Source organism: Hemiscyllium ocellatum, chromosome 19 (assembly GCF_020745735.1).
Source record: "Hemiscyllium ocellatum isolate sHemOce1 chromosome 19, sHemOce1.pat.X.cur, whole genome shotgun sequence".
In the NCBI taxonomy this organism is placed as follows: Eukaryota; Metazoa; Chordata; class Chondrichthyes; order Orectolobiformes; family Hemiscylliidae; genus Hemiscyllium; species Hemiscyllium ocellatum.
Window position 1 is genome coordinate 51,869,990 of NC_083419.1, and position 20,126 is coordinate 51,890,115.

General features: G+C 41.2%; 1 protein-coding gene across 1 annotated transcript in view; it reads right to left on the reverse strand.

Annotated features, from left to right (window-relative positions):
- Window positions 1-20,126, reverse strand: part of scube1 (signal peptide, CUB domain, EGF-like 1) — a 281,214-nt gene that overhangs the window by 137,654 nt on the left and 123,434 nt on the right. The window contains exon 5 of the mRNA XM_060839924.1: window positions 5,890-6,015. Coding sequence (XP_060695907.1) covers window positions 5,890-6,015 — 126 coding nt within the window. The remainder of the gene's footprint in view (window positions 1-5,889; window positions 6,016-20,126) is intronic.

A 20,126-nucleotide genomic window follows, 5' to 3' on the forward strand; every position in this document is an offset into this window, starting at 1 on the left:
GAGTGGAGGGAGCACTGACTGATAAGTCAGACTTCAGGATGGTGAATTTTTCTAAAAGGGTTAATGTTGAAGATTGCAAGAAGCTCCACCCAATATATTAAAATCCTAAGACTTGGGGGAAAGGCTGAACAGCTCTGATCCTGAAAGGAGACAGACCAACTATTTGGCTGCCAGAATTGTCTCAATAATAATATCTATCATATCATGCAACTTGTGCATGATTGCAATCATATCTTGTTCAAGACAGCAACCTTTTCTGATTCCTGCGGTTCCCTCCTAACCACACTTGACACAGAAGGCTCTCAGATGCCAACTTAAAAACAGTATGGGGACAGCAAGCTAGTCTTATTTTTAGATTATTTACAGTGTGGAAACAGGCCCTTTGGCCCAACAAGTCCACACCGACCTGCCAAAGCGCAACCCACCCAGACCCCATTTACCCCATCACCTAACACTATGGGCAATTTAGCATGGCCAATTCATCTAACCTGCACATTTTTGGATTGCAAGGAAACCCACGCAGACACGGGGAGAATGTGCAAACTCCACACAGTCAGTCGCCTGAGGTGGGAATTGAACCCAGGTCTCTGGCGCTGTGAGGCAGCAGTGCTGACCACCGTGCCACCCATTTATGACTACTAAAAATCCAGCTAGCTCATAGAACACATTGCCTGTGATGAGCCCCAATAGCAGAATGCACATCCAAGTTGTAGATAGAATTTAAAACATAAAAGCAAGATGGGAGGTGACAACGAGCTGTATTTTACCAAAGCAGGGTTTGGTACAATTGCTTGTCCTCTCATAAGAGTTGGTTCTGGACTGCAACAGCATGCTGCTAGTGGTCAAAACAGGTTGAGAATGACACCTCCACCCCTCAGTGAGAGAAAGTCCCACCCTCGAGCAGCTGGGGAATTGCATTCAGTCCTAGAAGCACCAGAAGTCAGTAGAAGGCCAGGCTGTGATTTTAAGCTGTCCATAGGAACAGAAGCACATGGATTCTGGAGACACTCTAGTCTGGACGAGCAGGATTCAAGAGTGGGCAGGTTTGGCTGGTTATTTGATGAGGGCTGAGTGGCAAGGTAACATCTTTTGTTGGGTGGGGAGATAGGGGTTGGTAATGAAAAAGTGCCCAAGGTGCTTGTTACAAGAGGAAAACACCCTACTTTCCTAACTACGTTTTCAATAGATTGGTGGAAAATGACACCTTTCTCAATTTCACCCATCTGCCTTGCAGCCGCATGGCAGCCTGTGCAGTGTAATATTTGGATCAAACTCAGAGAATGCTGGAGACACATAGGAGGTCTGGCAGCATCTGTGGAGAGAAATCAAAGTTAACGTTTCGGGCCTAGTGACCCTTCCTCAGAACAGTGCTCTAATTTCCCTCCACAGACGCTGCCAGACGTACTGAGTTTTCCAGTAACTTCTACATTTGTCTCTGTAGACTGCACACTGCCATGATATCTTTCCACCACTAATGATGAAACAGGCTATTTATGTACTCAAGGACTGGAATAAGATTTGAATCCATGCTGGTCAATCTCAGAGATACCACTACTATTGGAATCAGCTAATATGTTCATTGCTGTGAGATGCTATTGGAGCCTTGAAAGTCTTTGTAATGATGAAATTAAATTCAAACAAAACATATTGTTAAGTACAAGTCAAGAGGTTCTCAGATTGCTTTAGAAGATGATAAAATAGTATGGCACTGATCTTAAAAAGACCAACAGAAGATTTGAATGATTCAAGACATTAGTTAGGATCATTCTCTTTGTAATTTTACTACGGGTAATATTCCAAGATCAGGATAATTGAATTGTTGCCAGGGCGCTGGGGTTCTTTGGACAGGATTTCTAAATCCATTTGGAGTTCTTTAGGGTGGTAGCGTGGGGCAGCAAATACAAAGTTTGGCAAGAGTTAAGCAGGTAGCATTGTGTGGATGTACCCTGCGGTGAATTGGACAAACAAGGGAGGCAGCCTTTTCATTCTTAAAAGCTCCAACGATATGGTGTATTCTCCCCGCCAGTTGGCATTGTAACAATTCTAGATATCCAGAAAAAAAACTATGGCTCCTCATTGCCCAAGGGCAACTGAGAAACATGGAGCATGATCTATGCTTGTTATTTGCACATCATTAGAGGGCTATCCATTTGAAGACAGATGAGGTTTGTATTCCCATTTCTTTCATGATAGACTCTGCCCATCCTCCTTTCTATCCTCCTTGTGAAATCCAGTAATTTTTCATTATATTCAGAAAATAAATAATTCCTTGGATTTTCCAGCTGTCATTGAGAGCTGCTACAGCTATTAAGATTTATTTTAACTGCACAATACCTGGAGACATCATAAGTTTCTTACAATGTAGTTTTCACAACAAGTCCTTAACCACAAGCCCATTGTACAAACCTAAAATGAGCTAATATACAATGCTAATCCATTACGTCTTACCATGTTAACTGAAGACATTCATTTTTGAAAGAACAACAAAGGAATTACCTCATAAAGCCAGGGGGACTAAGATGTCTGTTGGGGTAAGTGGTGTATTTCGCTTTAGTGCAAGAGGGTTGGCGTACAAGAGTTAAGAAGTCTTTTTGCAGCTGACTGGGACTTGGTGAGGTCACACCTCGAATCATGTGCTCAGTTAGGTCTTTGCACCTCAGGAATTTTTAGGTTATAGCAATGCAACAAAGGTTCACTTGACTGATTCCTGGGAAGAGGGGGTTGTCCTATAATGACTATTTGAGGAGAAAGGGTCTATACTCTCTGGAGTCTAGAAGAATGAGGGAGTGATCTAATTGAAAAATACAAGATTCTATGTGAGGGCATATACTGAACTAGGGTTGACTAGAACTAGGGGCTATAGTCTCAGGGTAAGGGGATAACCAGTTTGCACTGAGTAGTAAAAATGCCTTTATTTAAATGGTTATAAGTTTTTCTAATTCTCTATCCCAGAGGATAGTCATTAATGTATTTAAGACAGAGAGCAACAGATATATTTGCCCAAGGAAATCAAGGAATATGGAAATTGGGCAAGAAAGTAGAGTTGAAGTTAAGGCTCAGCTATGATCTGTACAAACAGTGAAGTAGGCCTGAGGGACCATAAGACCTACTCCTGTCCTTAACTCACATCTTGATTAGATTCCCTACAGTGTGGACAGAATAAACAGGCACCAAGGGCTCCATCACCAACTTAGTAAGTTTATTTCTTTAAGTGGTGAATTGTACAAAGCATTATGGCAGGCCATTCAGCCAAAGGGGCTTGAGAGTTCAGGCCGATCTTAATCTTCTAATAGTTATGAATATGAAATGAGTCCTGGAAAGCAATCGGCACATGATTTTCTAGATGGTGGGGTTTCATGCTCTGCCACCCAGAGTCTAGAATGTTCCGTGCTGCAAGGGGTTGTAACAGGCTGGAGGTGGGATTTACTCGGGAAAAAGATCTGCCTCCGAGCTGCCAGTCAATCTGAATTTCCGATTGCTCCACAATGCCAGGAACAGATCACCAGGAGGTTCTAAGTCTCAGAGTCGAGGAGCTGGTGAGTTTGTGTCGTCTCACAGCAGCACTGGGAATTGAAACCCAATGAAAAGAGGCCATTTGGCCCAACAAGTCCACACCGAAGAGTCACCCAGCCATTTCCCTAAACTTACTCCTGACTAATGCACCTAACACTATGGGCAATTTAGCAGGACCAATTCACCTGACCTGCACATTTTTTGATCAGTGAGAGGAAGCCGGAACACCCAGAGGAAACCCACACAGACACAGGGAATATGTGCAAACTCCAAACAGACAAACAGTCGTCTGAGGCAGGAATCAAAATCGGGTCCCTGGTGCTGTGAGGCAGCAGTGCTAATCACTGAGCCACCATGCCACCCTTGAAAGTATGAGGTGAAAGCTCAAGTCACCCCAGATAGGACTTGAACCCACAATCCCTAGCTTAGAAGGCCAATGCCTTATCCATTAGGCCACTGAAGCCATTGTCTTCAGGCCCTGCTTTAATTTCGACCAGTGCTGAAGGAGACAAATTCAATCAAAGTGACAGGAGGGACAAGGCTAATAACTTCAGGTTGCAAGTAGGAAAGGTCAGCCACCATTCTCGTTTCTGGAAATGAATTTAACAGCCCTCCAACAGTGGGTTGGGGGGGAGCCATAAAGTTCCCTACGCGGCCTTCCCCTACCAGCCTGTCTGCAACTTTATAGGGGGAAGCTGAAGCTTTGGGCTGGTGCGCTCACCATTGCTCCAGTAGGTCCCTAACGAAATGGCTGTTTAATGGCTGCTTCCTGCTCAGTTTCAAAGGTGACAGAGAGAATTCTGGGAAAGGGGGAAGCATGGCGAGTGATTCTGCTGGAGCCTCAGGCAGGGGAAGGTGGAGGAGGTGCATCCCTCTCCAGGTTGGGCATTACCTCCGTACCTGAAGGGCTGCCTGCCCGCCTCTCCTCGAAGACCCATACGACAATCTACTCTTTTCATTGGGTTTCAATTCCCAGTGCTGCTGTGAGACGACACAAACTCACCAGCTCCTCAACTTTGAGACTTAGAACCTCCTGGTGTCCTGTTCCTGGCATTGTGGAGCAACCGGAAATTCAGATTGACTGGCAGCTCGGAGGCAGATCGTTTTCCCGAGTAAATCCCACCTCCAGCCTGTTACAACCCCTTGCAGCATGGAACATTCTAGACTCTGGGTGGCAGAGCATGAAACCCCACCATCTAGAAAATCATGTCCTGATTGCTTTCCAGGACTCATTTCATATTCATAACGATTAGAAGATTAAGATCAGCCTGAACTCTCAAGCCCCTTTGGCTGAATGGCCTGCCATAATGCTTTGTACAATTCACCACTTAAAGAAATAAACTTACTAAGTTGGTGATGGAGCCCTTGGTGCCTGTTTATTCTGGATTCAATACCAGCCACTGCAGCTGGCTGATCAATACTTGCAGATAATGGAATTTGTGATGAGGTTCATCAGCTCCACCAACAAATTCTCAAGAGCTGGTGAGCGGAGGCTGTGGATCATCAGATGTCAATGGTCCAGGATTTAGCATTGTCCCATTCCACCACAGTGGCAACAGCACAAGGGCGTGATGAGAGTTGGCAGAGTTGATGTTGCCCTTCTGGTTAACTGAAATGGCGCCAGTCAAATACCTGCTGAGTCAGCAGATGAGTAATGGTGAAAAGCTACAGCACTGGGGTAGGCCATTCAACCTGCCATGACTTTGTTGGCCCCATGAATGAATAGTGATGTACTATTCAACACCTCCGATTTTTGTTGTTTGTATCTCAGTTGCAACCATCAGTTAACTACCTTTTAAAATAATTTGTGAAATTCACTTCCACCGTCCATTCAAATGGATTCCTCCAATCTGAGTAAAAACATATTCTCCTTACCTTCCCTCTTCGTCCTCTGCAAATGATTTTCAGGCTGTGGTCAGTGACCCAAATCAGAGAGAATAGTGTTTCTCAATTAAAAGCTTTTATCAAAGCAGCGGGCTTGTAAAATCTCCCTGCGACCTTCGCTAAGGCATTTACATTAATTCCATTTCCATGTATACAAAGGCTACATTAATTGCTTTTGTTTCAATTGGGAAATAAAACATATAAAGTTCCAAAAAGGCAAAACGTTAAAACATGTGTGTTTTTTAAAAAAAATATTTGCACCCACTGTTTGATCCCTCACATAACAGACATAAAGGTGAGATCCTGGAGTGTAGCAGCTCCCTCCATTGTCTCCGTCCTTTCAGGACATGTAAGGAACTACAATGCACAAGACTGAAAAGTTGAAGGGCAAAAACAGATTTACAGTTTTCGGGAAAAATTAGGAAAACGCAAAAAGAAATGCGTGCACTGAGAGAGAAGGCAACGTGTTCCTCAGCAGCCACCACTACCTACATGTGCAGTCCCTCTGGTTTTTGGCGAGCTCAAAGCCAGGCCTGCATTCACAGGCTACCCCACCCTTCGGCGCCTCTCGGCAGATGTGTGCACATCCATGATCTTTGTTCATACAGTTCATGCCCTCTGTAAAGAAAGCACAGTAGAGGAAGAGAGAGAGAAAGAAAACACAATTAGATTACAAATTCAACATATGCAAGGACTTCCCCACTCTAATTGTCAGATATTGCTCTTGATCAGTGGTTCTTGAATGAATTTGTCTGTGGGTCACATGGACAGACCAGAATGCCCCACTGTCTCCCGCATCCGTCTTTCTCTACCTTTGTTTACTTGCCACAGGGGGGAGAAATGAAATGAAACTAATTGGAAGAATAGTGTCTCAGTACAAGTAGCACCAATGTGGTGATTTCTAGTTCTAAGCTGGAGAGATTCAGCCACCATGATCAGTCAATCCCTCCTCTTGTTTTCAGCCCACTTAACTCACACTAATGGCTACCTATGCCTCATATGGTCTGGTTGTCATTCAAGGGGTAGGACTGAATGTTCGGCTTGGTTGGCTCATACAGCCTTGGCTCTGGTGTTGCATATCAGTAATTTTCAATCTGGACTGCCCTGGGGGATACTTGTGATCTCGCAGAGGTGCATAGACCAAGCTTTGAGAACCGCAGCTCTTGCTAAAGTCTTTTACTGATACTTAGTGAACAAGTCGAGTTGCACTAGTTACAGCTAGTGAGTGATATTGGATACAACCATAATTATTCAGTAAGCAAATTGTAAACCATACATTGCCTTTTACTTTTTTTTCCCAAACTTGGCTATGCTCACAACTCTTTTGCCAAGGTGGGAATATAATTTGGTTCATGACACTTGAGCACTTACTTGAAGATACAGGGAAAACACAACCTCAATGTCCATATTTGTTTCTGCAATGCTCCCTACAATGATTTTGTTTGCATCCTCCTGTCTGAGAGCTCAGATTGCTGTTCAATGTTGTGAATAATTGAATTTTCACCCCATACACAGTGATCCCCTTAATCAACAGATCCAACATCTATTTATGTCATCTCTGCAAGAACTCAAATGCAGCTATTCCTTTCTGTATCATTTTTTATGGACTGGTTAAATTATTTCCTTAAAATGCGTGTACTATTTTCATTCACAAAAGCAACAGGAAAATGGGTGTAAGAGAAGGAGAGATGTAAAGCTGAGCAAATCACCACAATCCTGAATTTAATTTTACGAACTGCCCATGAGTATTCAAACTTAAAAAAAATGTAAAACTTGCATTTGTATAGTGCTATTCAAGATTACTTTGACATATAAAGTGGCCAACAGCCAATTAAGTACTTTTGGTGGGGTCATCACTAACTGTCTTCAGAGAAACCAAATTCAAAATTGAAATCATATCAAAGGAGAAGATAGTCTCAGCAATAGTGAGTGAGTAGCATCGACTGTTGTAAAAGCCAAGTGTTTCACTAATGTCCTTTTGGAAAGGAATCCTGCCATTTTATCCGACCTGGACGACATGTGACGCCAGATTCATAACAATATAGTGCCCCTTTAAATAGTCTTCTAAAATGACATAGCAAGCAGATCAGTTCAAGACTATAAAGCAACAAATATTGGCTTTGCCAATGACACCTGCATCCATGAAAGAACAGATTTAAAACCTATTGCAAAGGCAGCACCAATCCAGCTACAGCAGCTTTCACAAACAGCAATGGATATAATCAGATGTTGTGTGCGTGATAGGTAGTTAAATATTGGTCAGGTATCACTTGAGTACTGCTCCGATGTTAGGTGAACGAGGAAGAAATGACAATGAAAAATCAGAGGTGATCAGTAGCATTCAAGCATGGAGACTCCTCTCTGAACCTGCAGGAGTGTTATGGTGGATACCTGGAGTCATTTCTAATCACTGTTTGGTGGACTGGAGTTTTTTTTTTGAAAATTCTGCAAATTTATTCTGGGAATTTATAGCATCAACCAAATCTTAGTGATAAATCTTTTTTTTTGCATTTCTTTTCAGTTGTCATTTTAAAAATATACATTTGTGAGCAGATTTCATAGAGCTGTTACCATTAAAAATGTGCAAGTGTCACACATACCAATAGATGAGGCAATGGCCTAGTGGTATTACCACTCAACTAGCAATCTAGAGAGCATAGTAATGTTCGGGGCATCTGGGTTCAAATCCCATCATGGTGGAAGTTGAATTAAATTTGGTGCGGCACAGTGGCTCAGTGGATAGCACTGCAGCCTCACAGCGCCAGGGACCAGGGTTTGATTCCCACCTCGGGCAACTGTCTGTGTGGAGTTTGCACATTCTCCCTGTGTCTGCGTGAGTTTCCTCTGGGTGCTCCGGTTTCCTCCCACAGTCCAAAGATGTGCAGGTCAGGTGAATTGGCCATGCTAAATTGTCCATTGTGTTAGGTGGATTTGTCATGGGTAAATGTAGGGGAATAAGTGGGTTGCTCTTTGGAGGGTTGGCATGGACTTGTTGGGCTGAAAGGCCTGTTTCTACACTGTAAGGAATCTAAACCAATGGTGCAGATAATGCAGTCAGCAACGAAAGCTACTTGCAGTGATCTAGACATGAATTACATTTCTAACGTCAATTTGAATCTGGCACCAGGTCAAGGAGATCTCCAGACATCTAGCAACAGCCATGCCATCAAACAGGGTAAACCAAATTCTCATCGACAACAAAACAGGGACAGAGTTTTATATATATATATATATATATATATATATATATATATATCGAAAGCTATATATAGAAAAATATATAGCAAAACCTAACTGGTCATTTTTTAAAGAAAGGTTATGGAATTACCATAGTGAAGAAACTTAGCAGTTCACAAACTCAAAATTAGATTTCTTGGGCTACAGACATTATTAAAATTAAGATTTAGTACACCATTAAAGGTGGACTTCATTAACAAACATAACTATTTCCAATGACTTCCAACAGTAATATCACAACGTGAGAGAGAAGCTTTGTTTTGTCAGTTCAGTGAATTCTAAGTATTCCAGCCTGAAAGGACATCAGCAGGGCAGCCTGTGGAGAAGCAGAAAATCATTAACAGCAAGCTTTGGATTTCCATGGTTAACTGTGCACGAATGAAAACCAGGGGGTTGCTGTCAGTTTTATGGGGTAATGATGGCAAATTGAGTTTCACTGCCATTATAGCCATTCAATAAGAACCAACGTTTCTTCCTGATTGACTAATAAAACCTCCTATCTTCCTTATTATGTCATACAATATTACATTCACTTTCAAACCAAACTCAACCAAAACTTCTGTCAAGCAGCAACACACTAAAGGCAATACACAGTTACTTATTAACAAAAAATGTTCTGCTGTATTACCAATGCAGCTCTTGATACGAGTACTGCCTCAAATACTGTAGAACAATAATTAATATTTTATATTCCCTAACCCCTCCCACTGCCACTGATGCTCAATAGCAGTAGTAAGTACTATCTACAAGATGCACTGCAAAAATGTGTCAAAGATCTCTAGATAATGCTTTCCAACCTGATAACTTCCATCCAAGAGCAAGGACAGCAAAATACATAGGAACATCACCACCTGCAATAAAATCAGGTATTACTGGAAAATCCCAGCAAGTCTGGCAGCATCTGGAGAGAGAAATCTCAGCAGGTCCAGTCACCCTTCTTCTGAACAACTTCTGAACAACTTCTGATGTTTTCCTGCAATTTCTGTTTTTGTTTCAGATTTTGTTTGAACCATCACCTGCAACTCCCCCTCCAAGCCATTCACCATCCTGAACATATAACCGCTCCTTCACTGTTGCTGGATCAAAATCCTGGAAAGCCTCCCCTAATGCCATAGTGGATCCACCTACAACCCATGGACGGCAGCAATTCAAGAAGGCAGCTCACCACTGCCTTCTCAAGGAGAATTAGGGACAGGCAATAAATACTGGCCAGCCAGCAATGCCCACATCCCACAAGTGAATAAAAAATACACAATTGATTCTTGCGACATATTCATTTGATCTTCAAAATAAAGCTTATTTTGAGATTGCAAAAGGTTTCACAAGTTGTGACTTTTCGCAAAACATTACTTCCCCTTTGCCAGGCCTATTCTAGTAGTAATTGCTAGATGGGATGGCATGGGGTCAATTGTCATTTAATGATTTGTTAAAAGCTCACAGCTTGCATTTATATAATGAATTCACCACGGGAAAGCATCAGGTGCTTCATTGCAGCTTAACATTTAAAGAATCTTGACACAAAACTGAAGGAAAAGTAAGATAGCATAAGAGGTGCCAAAGTACTTGATGAAAAATATGCTTATTTTTGAAGGATGATGAATGAAGGAGACTAAGGTGGAGGGGCAGGCACATCTTCTGAGAGAAATCCACAGCATAGTCGTGACAGACTGAAGACATAGTTAAGCTGCGTTTGGATGGAGGTTGCATTCCACCAACTCCACCATCTTGTCCAGAGATCTTGAAGAGTTTTAGAATGTTCAGAAGTTAGGGGTAGGGAGGAGTAAAGTCCTGAAAGGATTTTGAATTATGAAGATGATACTAAATGTAACTAAGTTGATTTTAAATTGGAACTGTTGCTGATCTGGGAACCAACACAGTCACGTAAAGGGCAAGTAAGAAATTTGAAAAGGTCTACTGACCTCAGGCACTCAAAGTGAATCAAATACTTCATCAACCAAACTACCATTCTTCTAGAGTTGAAGAGAACACTTTGAGAGAAAGTGAAATGTTTAAATTGCCTGTAAAGTCAGAGATTTAAGGGGAAATGGAATAATGATAAATTATTAAGTACACAAAAGTGTATAATAACATTACCATTGAGAATAAAAGCTTTTGAGAAACTATTGTACGTGGGTCTGCAAAGGCTAACACTGACAACGGCCATAAGCATCACTAATTATGTGAATGTTACGTGGACTTGTGAACAGAAAGACATAGCATCTCAAAGGGAGGAAGACCTAATACCTGGTTGCCCTCAAAATCTCTATAACAATGTCCATCATATCGAAATAACTCATAACTAGTTGATTACATGCAGTAAACAATATCTTGTTTAACTTCATGGAGTTACCTTTCCTACACCGTACTAAACCAAGTGGATCCTTTAATTTCCTCCTTGTACAAGATGGTGTGCAGTAGCCCATATAACAGGAGGAGCTGGCCCACCAGACCTGAGAGAGAATCAACAGGAGGGAAAAACCTACATCACATCATCCTTATTAATCTATTGCAGATAGATCTGTCCATTAAGGCATTGTTAGGAATGACCACTGCAGTGTGCTTATGGATTCAATGTCCTCACTTCACACCAATATTTTCAATCATGGCGTGTAGAATGGCCACCATGCCAAACTGGCTAGCTTTCGAACAATGCTAACAGCCATAAATTGGCCATCCGGGAGGCACTATCTTCAACCCCAATCTCATGGTCTGGCATATGAAAGAAATAATAATATAGAAAAGAACAAAAACTGAGTTATGCAGTTGGAAGGGAGAACATACTGAAGTCAGAAGGCAAAAGGGATTGCTGGTTAGAAAAACCCTTGCTCAGATTCCAAAGTTCATCCATTTAAAAGGCTTGGAGAAGGGATTCTCAGAATGTTATGTTAATTGAATCTTTCTGATTGGAGGAAGGAAATGGTGTGCAAACATGTGCCTTGTCAGTGGCAACTATGTTTGAGAGCCTTGAATGGAATCCACCTGCTGGGGCATGCAACTCAGCGGTCAAAATGATTGGATGGGACGTGAAAAATCCTACAAAACATCAGCCAAGTTGGAACAGCTGAGATCACTCATGATCTCAGCTTAGTGTTGGAAGTGATGAGAGTGGTGCAATGCAACTACAGATTCACAGCTTTGTTATTATCTATTTAAAATGAAATTTACCTCTTTCTTTGAAATATCATGATGCAGAGGTGCTGGTGCTGGACTGGAATGGACAAAGTTAAAACTCACACAGCATCAGGTTATAATCCAACAGGTTTATTTGAAAGCACTAGCTTTCTGAGTGCTGCTCCTTCATCAGGTTTGTACTTTCAAATAAACCTGTTGAATCATAACCTGGTGTGTGATTTTTAACTTTGAAATATCATGTTAATTCATGTTTGAATTATGTTGATTTAGTTGGTTGTGACAGCAAAAGTCTCAAAGTGAAATCTTGTCTGACAATTTTCTTTCCATTGTTTTTGTGGAGACCAATTTCTCTTGTAAAACAAAAAGACATCAGTCTCCAATGGGGTTTTAACATGCTGAATATACGAGATAATAGATAAATTGAATTTCTCTTGCTTTCTGTGAACAGGGCATACCTGTGCATCTGTTCCACATTGGCAGCAGGGTGCAATGTTGTAGCAGCATCAAAATTGCTGGTTAAGGGTAAGCCTAGTCCTCGAGTGGAATTCTTCAGTACCATTGTTTGGGAGTATCATCTGACCCAGTAGCCTTTGTGGTTTACAGTAAATTCAGTCATTTCTTGATATCATGCGATGTGAGTCAAATTGGCTGATACTCTTCATCTGTTAATCAGTGGACCTCTGGAGGTGTCTGAAATGGATCAATGATCTTGCATTTCTAACTGGAGATAGGTTAAATATTTTAAGCTTTGTTTTTTTCACTGATATTCTGGGGTACTCTCTCATTGACGATGAAGATGTTTGTGGAATTCCCTCCTCTGGTTATCTGTTGATTTGTCACGATCATTTGTGATTGTTCTATTGAAGATACTTTCATGGATAAACACACAAATAGCCTGTGTGTTAGCTTCACAAGGTTGGCACCTCATTTTTAGCTGTACTGGATGCTTTGTCTTGCCAACCATCCTGCATTACTCATTGACCTTGGGTTTGTCATCCAGCTTAATGGTAATGATAGTGCACATTTCACACAATTGAAAGGATAGCCTAGTATGACAACAATATTTAACCTCTGCCTTTGCTTTTATGTATTCAATCAGGACATCTATTGACATAACAGTTCTGATATCTGTTTACTTATGAATTTTATAAGCTCCTAATCTGTACTTCAACTGTGTATTCAATTTAAAAGTACTTGATTATTATTATTAAAAGACACCTTTGGTAAATTTTAGGGTATGTTATGGACTATTCAATAGCTTCTTACTGCCATAATAAAGATTGAGAGTTCTGTTCATAAAGTGGATCATGGATAAGTCAACGTATGAGAGTGTGGAAGTGAATGGGAGAGGGTAAAGTTTTGAGGAGGTTAAAGAATTATAGCTCTGAAGCATTAATCCTGTTTCTCCCTGCATGAGACGCCTGTTAAATATTTCCAGCATTTTCATGTTTTTTTTTTGTTTGTTTTCTGGTTTCTACAGCATTTTACTTTTACTATAATCCTAAGTCATGAGTTTGAAGCAGGATAACTTGCACACATCTGCCTGTGTTTAAACACATTTTAGTTTGAGGAAACGTAACACTGAAGATTCAGTATGACATTGATCATTCTACAAACTTGATGTTCATTTTTGAATTTATTAATCTTCTAAAGACTGCACAAAATACTGTTAGGGGCTTTTCCATTGGTCTATTGGAATCTGACGAGCAGGAGGCTGGAAGAACACAGCAAGCCAGTCAATGGAGATGTTGACGTTTCGGGTATAACCCTTCTTCAGGAATGGAGATCAGGGTAGGTGGAGCTATAGATAAAGATTAGATTAGATTACTTACAGTGTGGAAATAAGCCCTTCGGCCCAACAAGTCCACACCGACTGGCTGAAGCACAACCCACCCAGATCCATTCCCCTACATTTATCCCTTCACCTAACACTACGGGCAATTTAGTCAGGCCAATTCACCTAACCTGCACATTTTTGGATTGTGGGAGGAAACTGGAGCACCCGGAGGAAACCCACGCAGGCACGGGGAGAATGTGCAAACTCCACACAGAGAGTCGCCTGAGGAGGGAATTGAACCCAGGTCTCTGGCAGTGTGAGGCAGCAGTACTAACCACGTGCCACTGTGCAGGGGCAGGAGTGGGGGCAGAAGGATACGATCTGGTTGGTTGAATGAATCCAGATGGTAGCTGGAAGGAGGTGTCAGTCAGAGGGACAGAAGGGAGGAGGTGGGGATGGGTGGAAAGGTTATTTGAAATTGGAAAATTCAATGTTGAGTCCTCCAGTCTGTAGGCTGCCCAGGTGAAAGATAAGGTGTTGTTCCTCCAATTTGACGTCCAATTTGCTGAGGCAATGGAGGAGACTGAGGATAGACATGTTGGAGAGGGAGCGGGAAGGGGAATTGAAATGGACAATGACTGGGAGTCGGGCTGGCCCTTGCAGGCCCAGCTAAGATGTTCAGAAACATTTGAGTTTACATTTGGTCTCTCTGATGTGGAGAAGACCACATCGGGAGCACTGGATACAGTAAACTAGGAGGAGATGCAGGTGAACCTCTGTCTCACTTGGAAGGACTGTTTGGGGCCCTCAAAGGAGTTGAGTCGGGGGTGGGGACGGTGGTGTGCTGGGTGGTTTTGCGCCTTTTATGGTTTCAGGGGGAGGTACTGGGGTATTTTGTCTCTGTTAGAGTCTGAGGCACACTACAATCTTACTCCTTATGCATGCTCCAGAAGCAGAGTGGGGTATTGTTGGTCCAAGATATTTAGCACATAGGGAGCATGAAATTATCTGTTGAACTTGGTGCTGAGCTGGAGTAAAAGATATAATTAGTACTAATTCCATAGCTAGGAAAATGGAAGTTCTATATAACAATGAACATTTTGAATACGCCAGGTGAGGCTGAGACATTTGTGATTTTCCATTCCAACAAATGTTTCGTTATTACTTCCTATTGCGACATCGACTAAAGACAAATCTGTATTACTTTGAATGCGCTTCGCATTAACAAAACTGAAGTTAGAAAACTTTAATGCACATCTTGAGTTTATCACCATGAATGTTTCATTTGTTTAAACTTGCAGCTTCACTTTTTCTTTTGTTTGTTTTTCCCTTCTCACTCGTGCATAGTTCCTTCACTTTCTTTCCTCCGCAATCCAAGAAATTATGTGTTTACTTTCTTTATTGTCCAACCCTTGCCCTCTTTCTTGGGTATCAGGGTCACCCATCAATCCTTCACTCATCCTCTCCATCTCATTCATTCACACGCATCTACATTTATATACTTCTTATTATCTCTACGCCCTCTTTGCCTTACCTTCACTCCCATTCTCCCTCCCCGGTGCTGTTTAACTTTTTCGTTTGATTCAATTTAACTGGTTAAGTAGTCTGGAATGAAAAGCTAAGAGCCTGTTATCCATTCATCAGTTTCTGAAGACAGATATTTCCCCATCAAAGCAATTTGAAACTGCAAGCAAATAGCGTCTAACAGAGCAGAACAGACTCCATTGTGTGTGACAGGCAGAAAGTAAATCTGCCAAATCAGCTTAATGTGTGATTGACCCCAGGATGCAGCTCATGTACCATGCTAACTAGCATTTATGGACATAAACAAATTAGTTAAAATCAAAAAGTGTTAAACAAAACAAAAAAGGAGAAATGTGCAGAGGAATTCCTTGAGCTCCATATCACAGTTTCAGAATACCTGGAGACCTGATTAACATTTCTGCTGTTGTTTCCCTTTGTAACGCGTGGCTCCTCAGGGTTAAAATTAGATTAATGACCAAGTAAGTGTTTTTGTTCATTCAAAAATAATTAATTGAAGACTAAACCACAGTATACAGTAATGCCTTCATTTCTCCCTACAGGTGTTGTTGCTTTATATGACAGATGTTGGTCTTTAATAGTATTTATATAATGAAGTAAGATGTTTACAAAAACGCTATTCAAAATGTTCAGGATTGTGAAAAATTACTTTAAGTAGACTGTTTGAAGGTTGAAAAAAAATCTTAACTTAATGGTGTGTAGCTTACACATACAGAGGGACGCAGAATTCTGGTATAACATTAGACAGGATGCTGCTGGTCTGAATGACAGTCAGCACGATTGCATCTGTCATCCAGTGCTAAAGAGGGGTTTTGTCTGGAGGACATAAAATAGATGAGTGTCAAAAAAGTACAACTTCATTCAGTCAGCATATGTAGCAAAGATTAGAAATCTCCCAAAACTCTACAGGAGACACTGTTCACTATTTGGAGAGTCATCCTCCTGCTCTACCCCTCCCCCAATTCTTAGCCGACAGAAACTATAGTTCAAGATTAGCGCGGCTAAAATCCTTGCAGCAAATCTGTTTAAGCCTCAACAAAGAGTAGAAGCTTCGCTGAAAGGAAGTTTTGAATGTATTTCGTTCCACATTTTACTTTTAAACCTGTTCCTCATCTATTAGAACTGCATCAAAAGAAGGCTCAGAAAGAGAGAGATGGGTATCTTTGATTTCAAGATTCTTTGGCCGTTCTGAGATAGGTCAACTACTTAAATGAGCAGCTTTTGTAGCCATTCTTGAAATATATGCATTTTTTTAAAACAAAGATCAGAAAAGATGACAGAAGTTTAGATAGCATGCTTGATATAAGAGCTTTAAATATTTATTTTACATACCAAACATCGATCATTAAAAACAGAACTGCCATCATCGCCCATCATGCACAGATATAGCTTATTTTGCCATTTAAAGAAGATTATTTTCTAATCATTTCATAACCACGTACAACCATAGAAGCACTATATCATACATCATGAGGCCATTCAGCCCATTGTGTCTGTTAACTCGTTGTTAGAATAATTCACAAGGAAACTCAATTATTTGCTTTCTACCCTTTGCTCAATAACTTCGTCTACTTCAGCTGTTTATCCAAACTTCTCTTACAACATACTGTGCCTCAACCATATGGTGAAAAGATTTGTTACAACTTTACACAAAAAAAAATTCTCACTCTCTCTCTCTCTCTCTCCTATCTTTTACTCAATCTTTAACTGATGAAGTTAAAAGTCACACAACACCAGGTTATAGTCCAACAGGTTTAATTGGAAGCACACTAGCTTTTGGAGCACCACTCTTTCATCGGGTGGTTCCATAACCTGGTGTTGTGTGATTTTTAACTTTGTACACCCCAGTCCAACACCAGCATCTCCAAATCTTAAATTGATGATTATTACTTAATTTATTGTCAAGTGTATCTTGTCACAAATATTGCTCATTCCAATTTTTACAAAGGAAAATCACTTTCCTTTGTCTTGCATTCAAAATCCAGTTTTAATCGACTCTATTAAATATCATACAAACACATGAAAATGGTCCCTAGAAGTAGTCCAATGTCTCGACCTGGCCTGTCCCAGGCACTTGTGTGCTGTGTGTATTACAAACCACACACACTCCATGCAGCTCATATAATCTTCTAGGAAAAGCAAAATCCGGGCCAAATGGAGGAGCAGAACCTGGAAAATTCCTTTCCGAATACAGGTCACAAAATCTAGTCTGGGGATCGTGTTGGACTTGATCTACATTACAGAATACATATCTCTCACATCAGGCAGTCTCTGGACATTATCTCTGCTCCTGTGCAAACATTTCAAGTCGATTCATGGTTTGCCTAATGTTGCTTTTGTTACTGGGACCTATAGCTGTCCTACTGCTGATATCTTCAAAAATAATAGCTTTGTCAATGAAATTTACATAATTGTGCCACATCTGCCAAACCATGAAAGTAAATATCCCTTAAAAATAGGGATAGGAAACAGGGTCAAAGGAATTAACCAACTTATAGTTACTGAAAACGTTCGTTCATTTTCTGTTCCTCTTTATTTGGGAACAGCAGTGTGGTTGTGGAAGATATATTTTCATTTGAGTTTGCATCACAAACAAACACATAACAATCCCACAGATGAGTTTTAATGTCTGCAAACAACCCAGCTCACTTTGCCTTTAGTCAAGCTTTATAAAATGACATAAAAGTCTTTCCCCTCCCCACCCTCATCCCCCAACTTTCTTTACTCCTACTTCACACATAGGTAGAGTGGGGCGAAATAACATTTTGGCCCAATTAATTCTGTTCCTAATTGCTTGACTGATTTGTCCATCCCACCAAACACAAGGAAATGGGAACACAATCCCCACCTCTACCACTGAGTTAACATAAACCTTATAAGTTGACACTGACCTTTAATGCTTGTATGATGAATGCCATTTCTGGGTTTCCTGCCCACAGTCCCAATGGCTTTGGTAACTTATACCTTACTTCCCAATGTTATAACAAATACCAGCTAAGCTTCTGTAATAGATTACAGATTAAAAGAGCAAAACTCTCTCAAATAACATTGTAAAACTCATTTTTGGCACCAAATATGTATTTTTTAATGGAAAGTGCATTATATTGAATTTGTTAAAAAGTTGTTTAGGGGATGTAGGCATTGCTGGTTAGGCCAGCATTTACAGATCATCCTAATTACCCTATAGAAAGGGGGGTTGGGGGTGGTGAGCTACCTCCTTGAACTGCTGCAGTCCTTATTATGCTGGTACACCCATAATGCTGTAAGGGAGGGAGTTCCAGGATTTTAACCAAACCACAGTGAAAGAATATTGACCAAAATGTTGATTGACTTGGAGGGGATCCCATAGACCCCACAGGCAGTGAGGCCCCCATGTATTTGCTGCCCTTCTCCTTCTAGGTGGTAGAGGAGATGTATTTGGAAGGTGCTGTCTAAAAGAGCCTTATTAAGTTGCTGCAGTTTATCATGTCGATGGTTCGTACCGCTGTGACTGAGCATGGTGATTCAAGGTCTGATTGTTGAAGATGTTCAAAAGGGTGCCAAGTAGGCTGCTTCACTTTATCCTGGATGGTGTCAAGCTTCTGGATGTTGTTGGAGTCGCACTAATCCAGGCAAGCGGGGAGTAGTCCATCACACTCCTGACTTGCAACTTGTAGACAGTAGGCAAGCTTTTAAAGAATCAGGATATAACAGCACCTCAGCAGAATTTTTAACCTCCGGCCTGCTGTGCAGCCACTGTATTTATGTACGTAGTCCAGCTCAGTTTCTGGTCAATGGTAACCCCCAAGATGTTGATAGTGGGGGGATTCAGTGATGGTAATGCCATTAAAAGTCAAGGGGTGTTGGTTAGATATTCTTTTGTTGAAAGGTGGTCATTGCCTGACACTTGTGTGCACAAATACTTGACAGAAGTATGAACCCATCCCTCCTCAATCTCTCTTCTCCCCTCCCAAATCCAAACTTTATCCTGACAATCCAAGAGATAAGGGCTGATGCGAAGTGTGACACAGCATTCAGGCTGCACACTTTGAAGCATTAAAAGATCATGCCAAATGACATGATTTGTTCCACATGTGCATGGGGTATAATCATGATCCAATCTTCAGAAATGTAATAAAGGCAGTCACAATGTCGATCATCAAGGGTTGGTTCATCTTCAAATAATGGTGTTGACATCACAGTACCATTCTGGCTCATTCTAGTTTGTGCCATGTCAATGTCTTGTCCTCTACCTGATGGGGAGATGGTTGATCTTGCCACAGGTGCTCAACGTGCGAACAAATAATATCCTTTTCATTTGAGGCCTTGATACTCCAAAAGCTGATGTCACTATTGTCCCCTCAGTCACCCTTGCATGTAACAACATTATTTTCATACAAGATAAATGTGGCTAAAGGGAGATGGTTATTTCTGGCAGCCATTCATGGCAATGTAGGAGGAGGTGGTCTTGTTTAGGGTTTGCATTAAAATTGACAACTGCTCAACTGTGCTTAAAATCCAACAACATCCTCTTCTCCAAACATTGTCTTTTTAATTTGTCATGAAATGTAGGTCTAGACACATAGTGGACCTGTTACAGCACACCAATCTCCAGACACTCAGCTGGCTTCACCTAACAGCATTCTGTGGTTAGACATCAAAGACAGACCCAAAACTTGCAGCAGATTCAGATAGTCAGTCTGAGAGTGTCTCAGGGCATGATGCACAGAACTGAGGTGAATAAGAGCAAATAGGAAGGGGAAGTAAAAGAGCAAGCAGTTCCCTCCTGAAAGTGATGTGGACACTGCGGGAGATAGGGTGCAAGTCTCTAGAGCCCAGCCTTTAAAACAAATGCTTCGAGAGCACTACCCATTGGTAGAAGTGACATGACACATCAGCTGCTTCTCATGTGCTAACATTGTCTTTTCTGAATCTTAAACTTATGGGATTCAATTCCATGCCTTGTCTTGAACACAAGAATCTAGGTTATGCCCACTCACTCCAACAAAGCTCTGAGAGAGCCTTTAGTATGAGACACAAGCCAAAATTCCAGCTGTTCCTT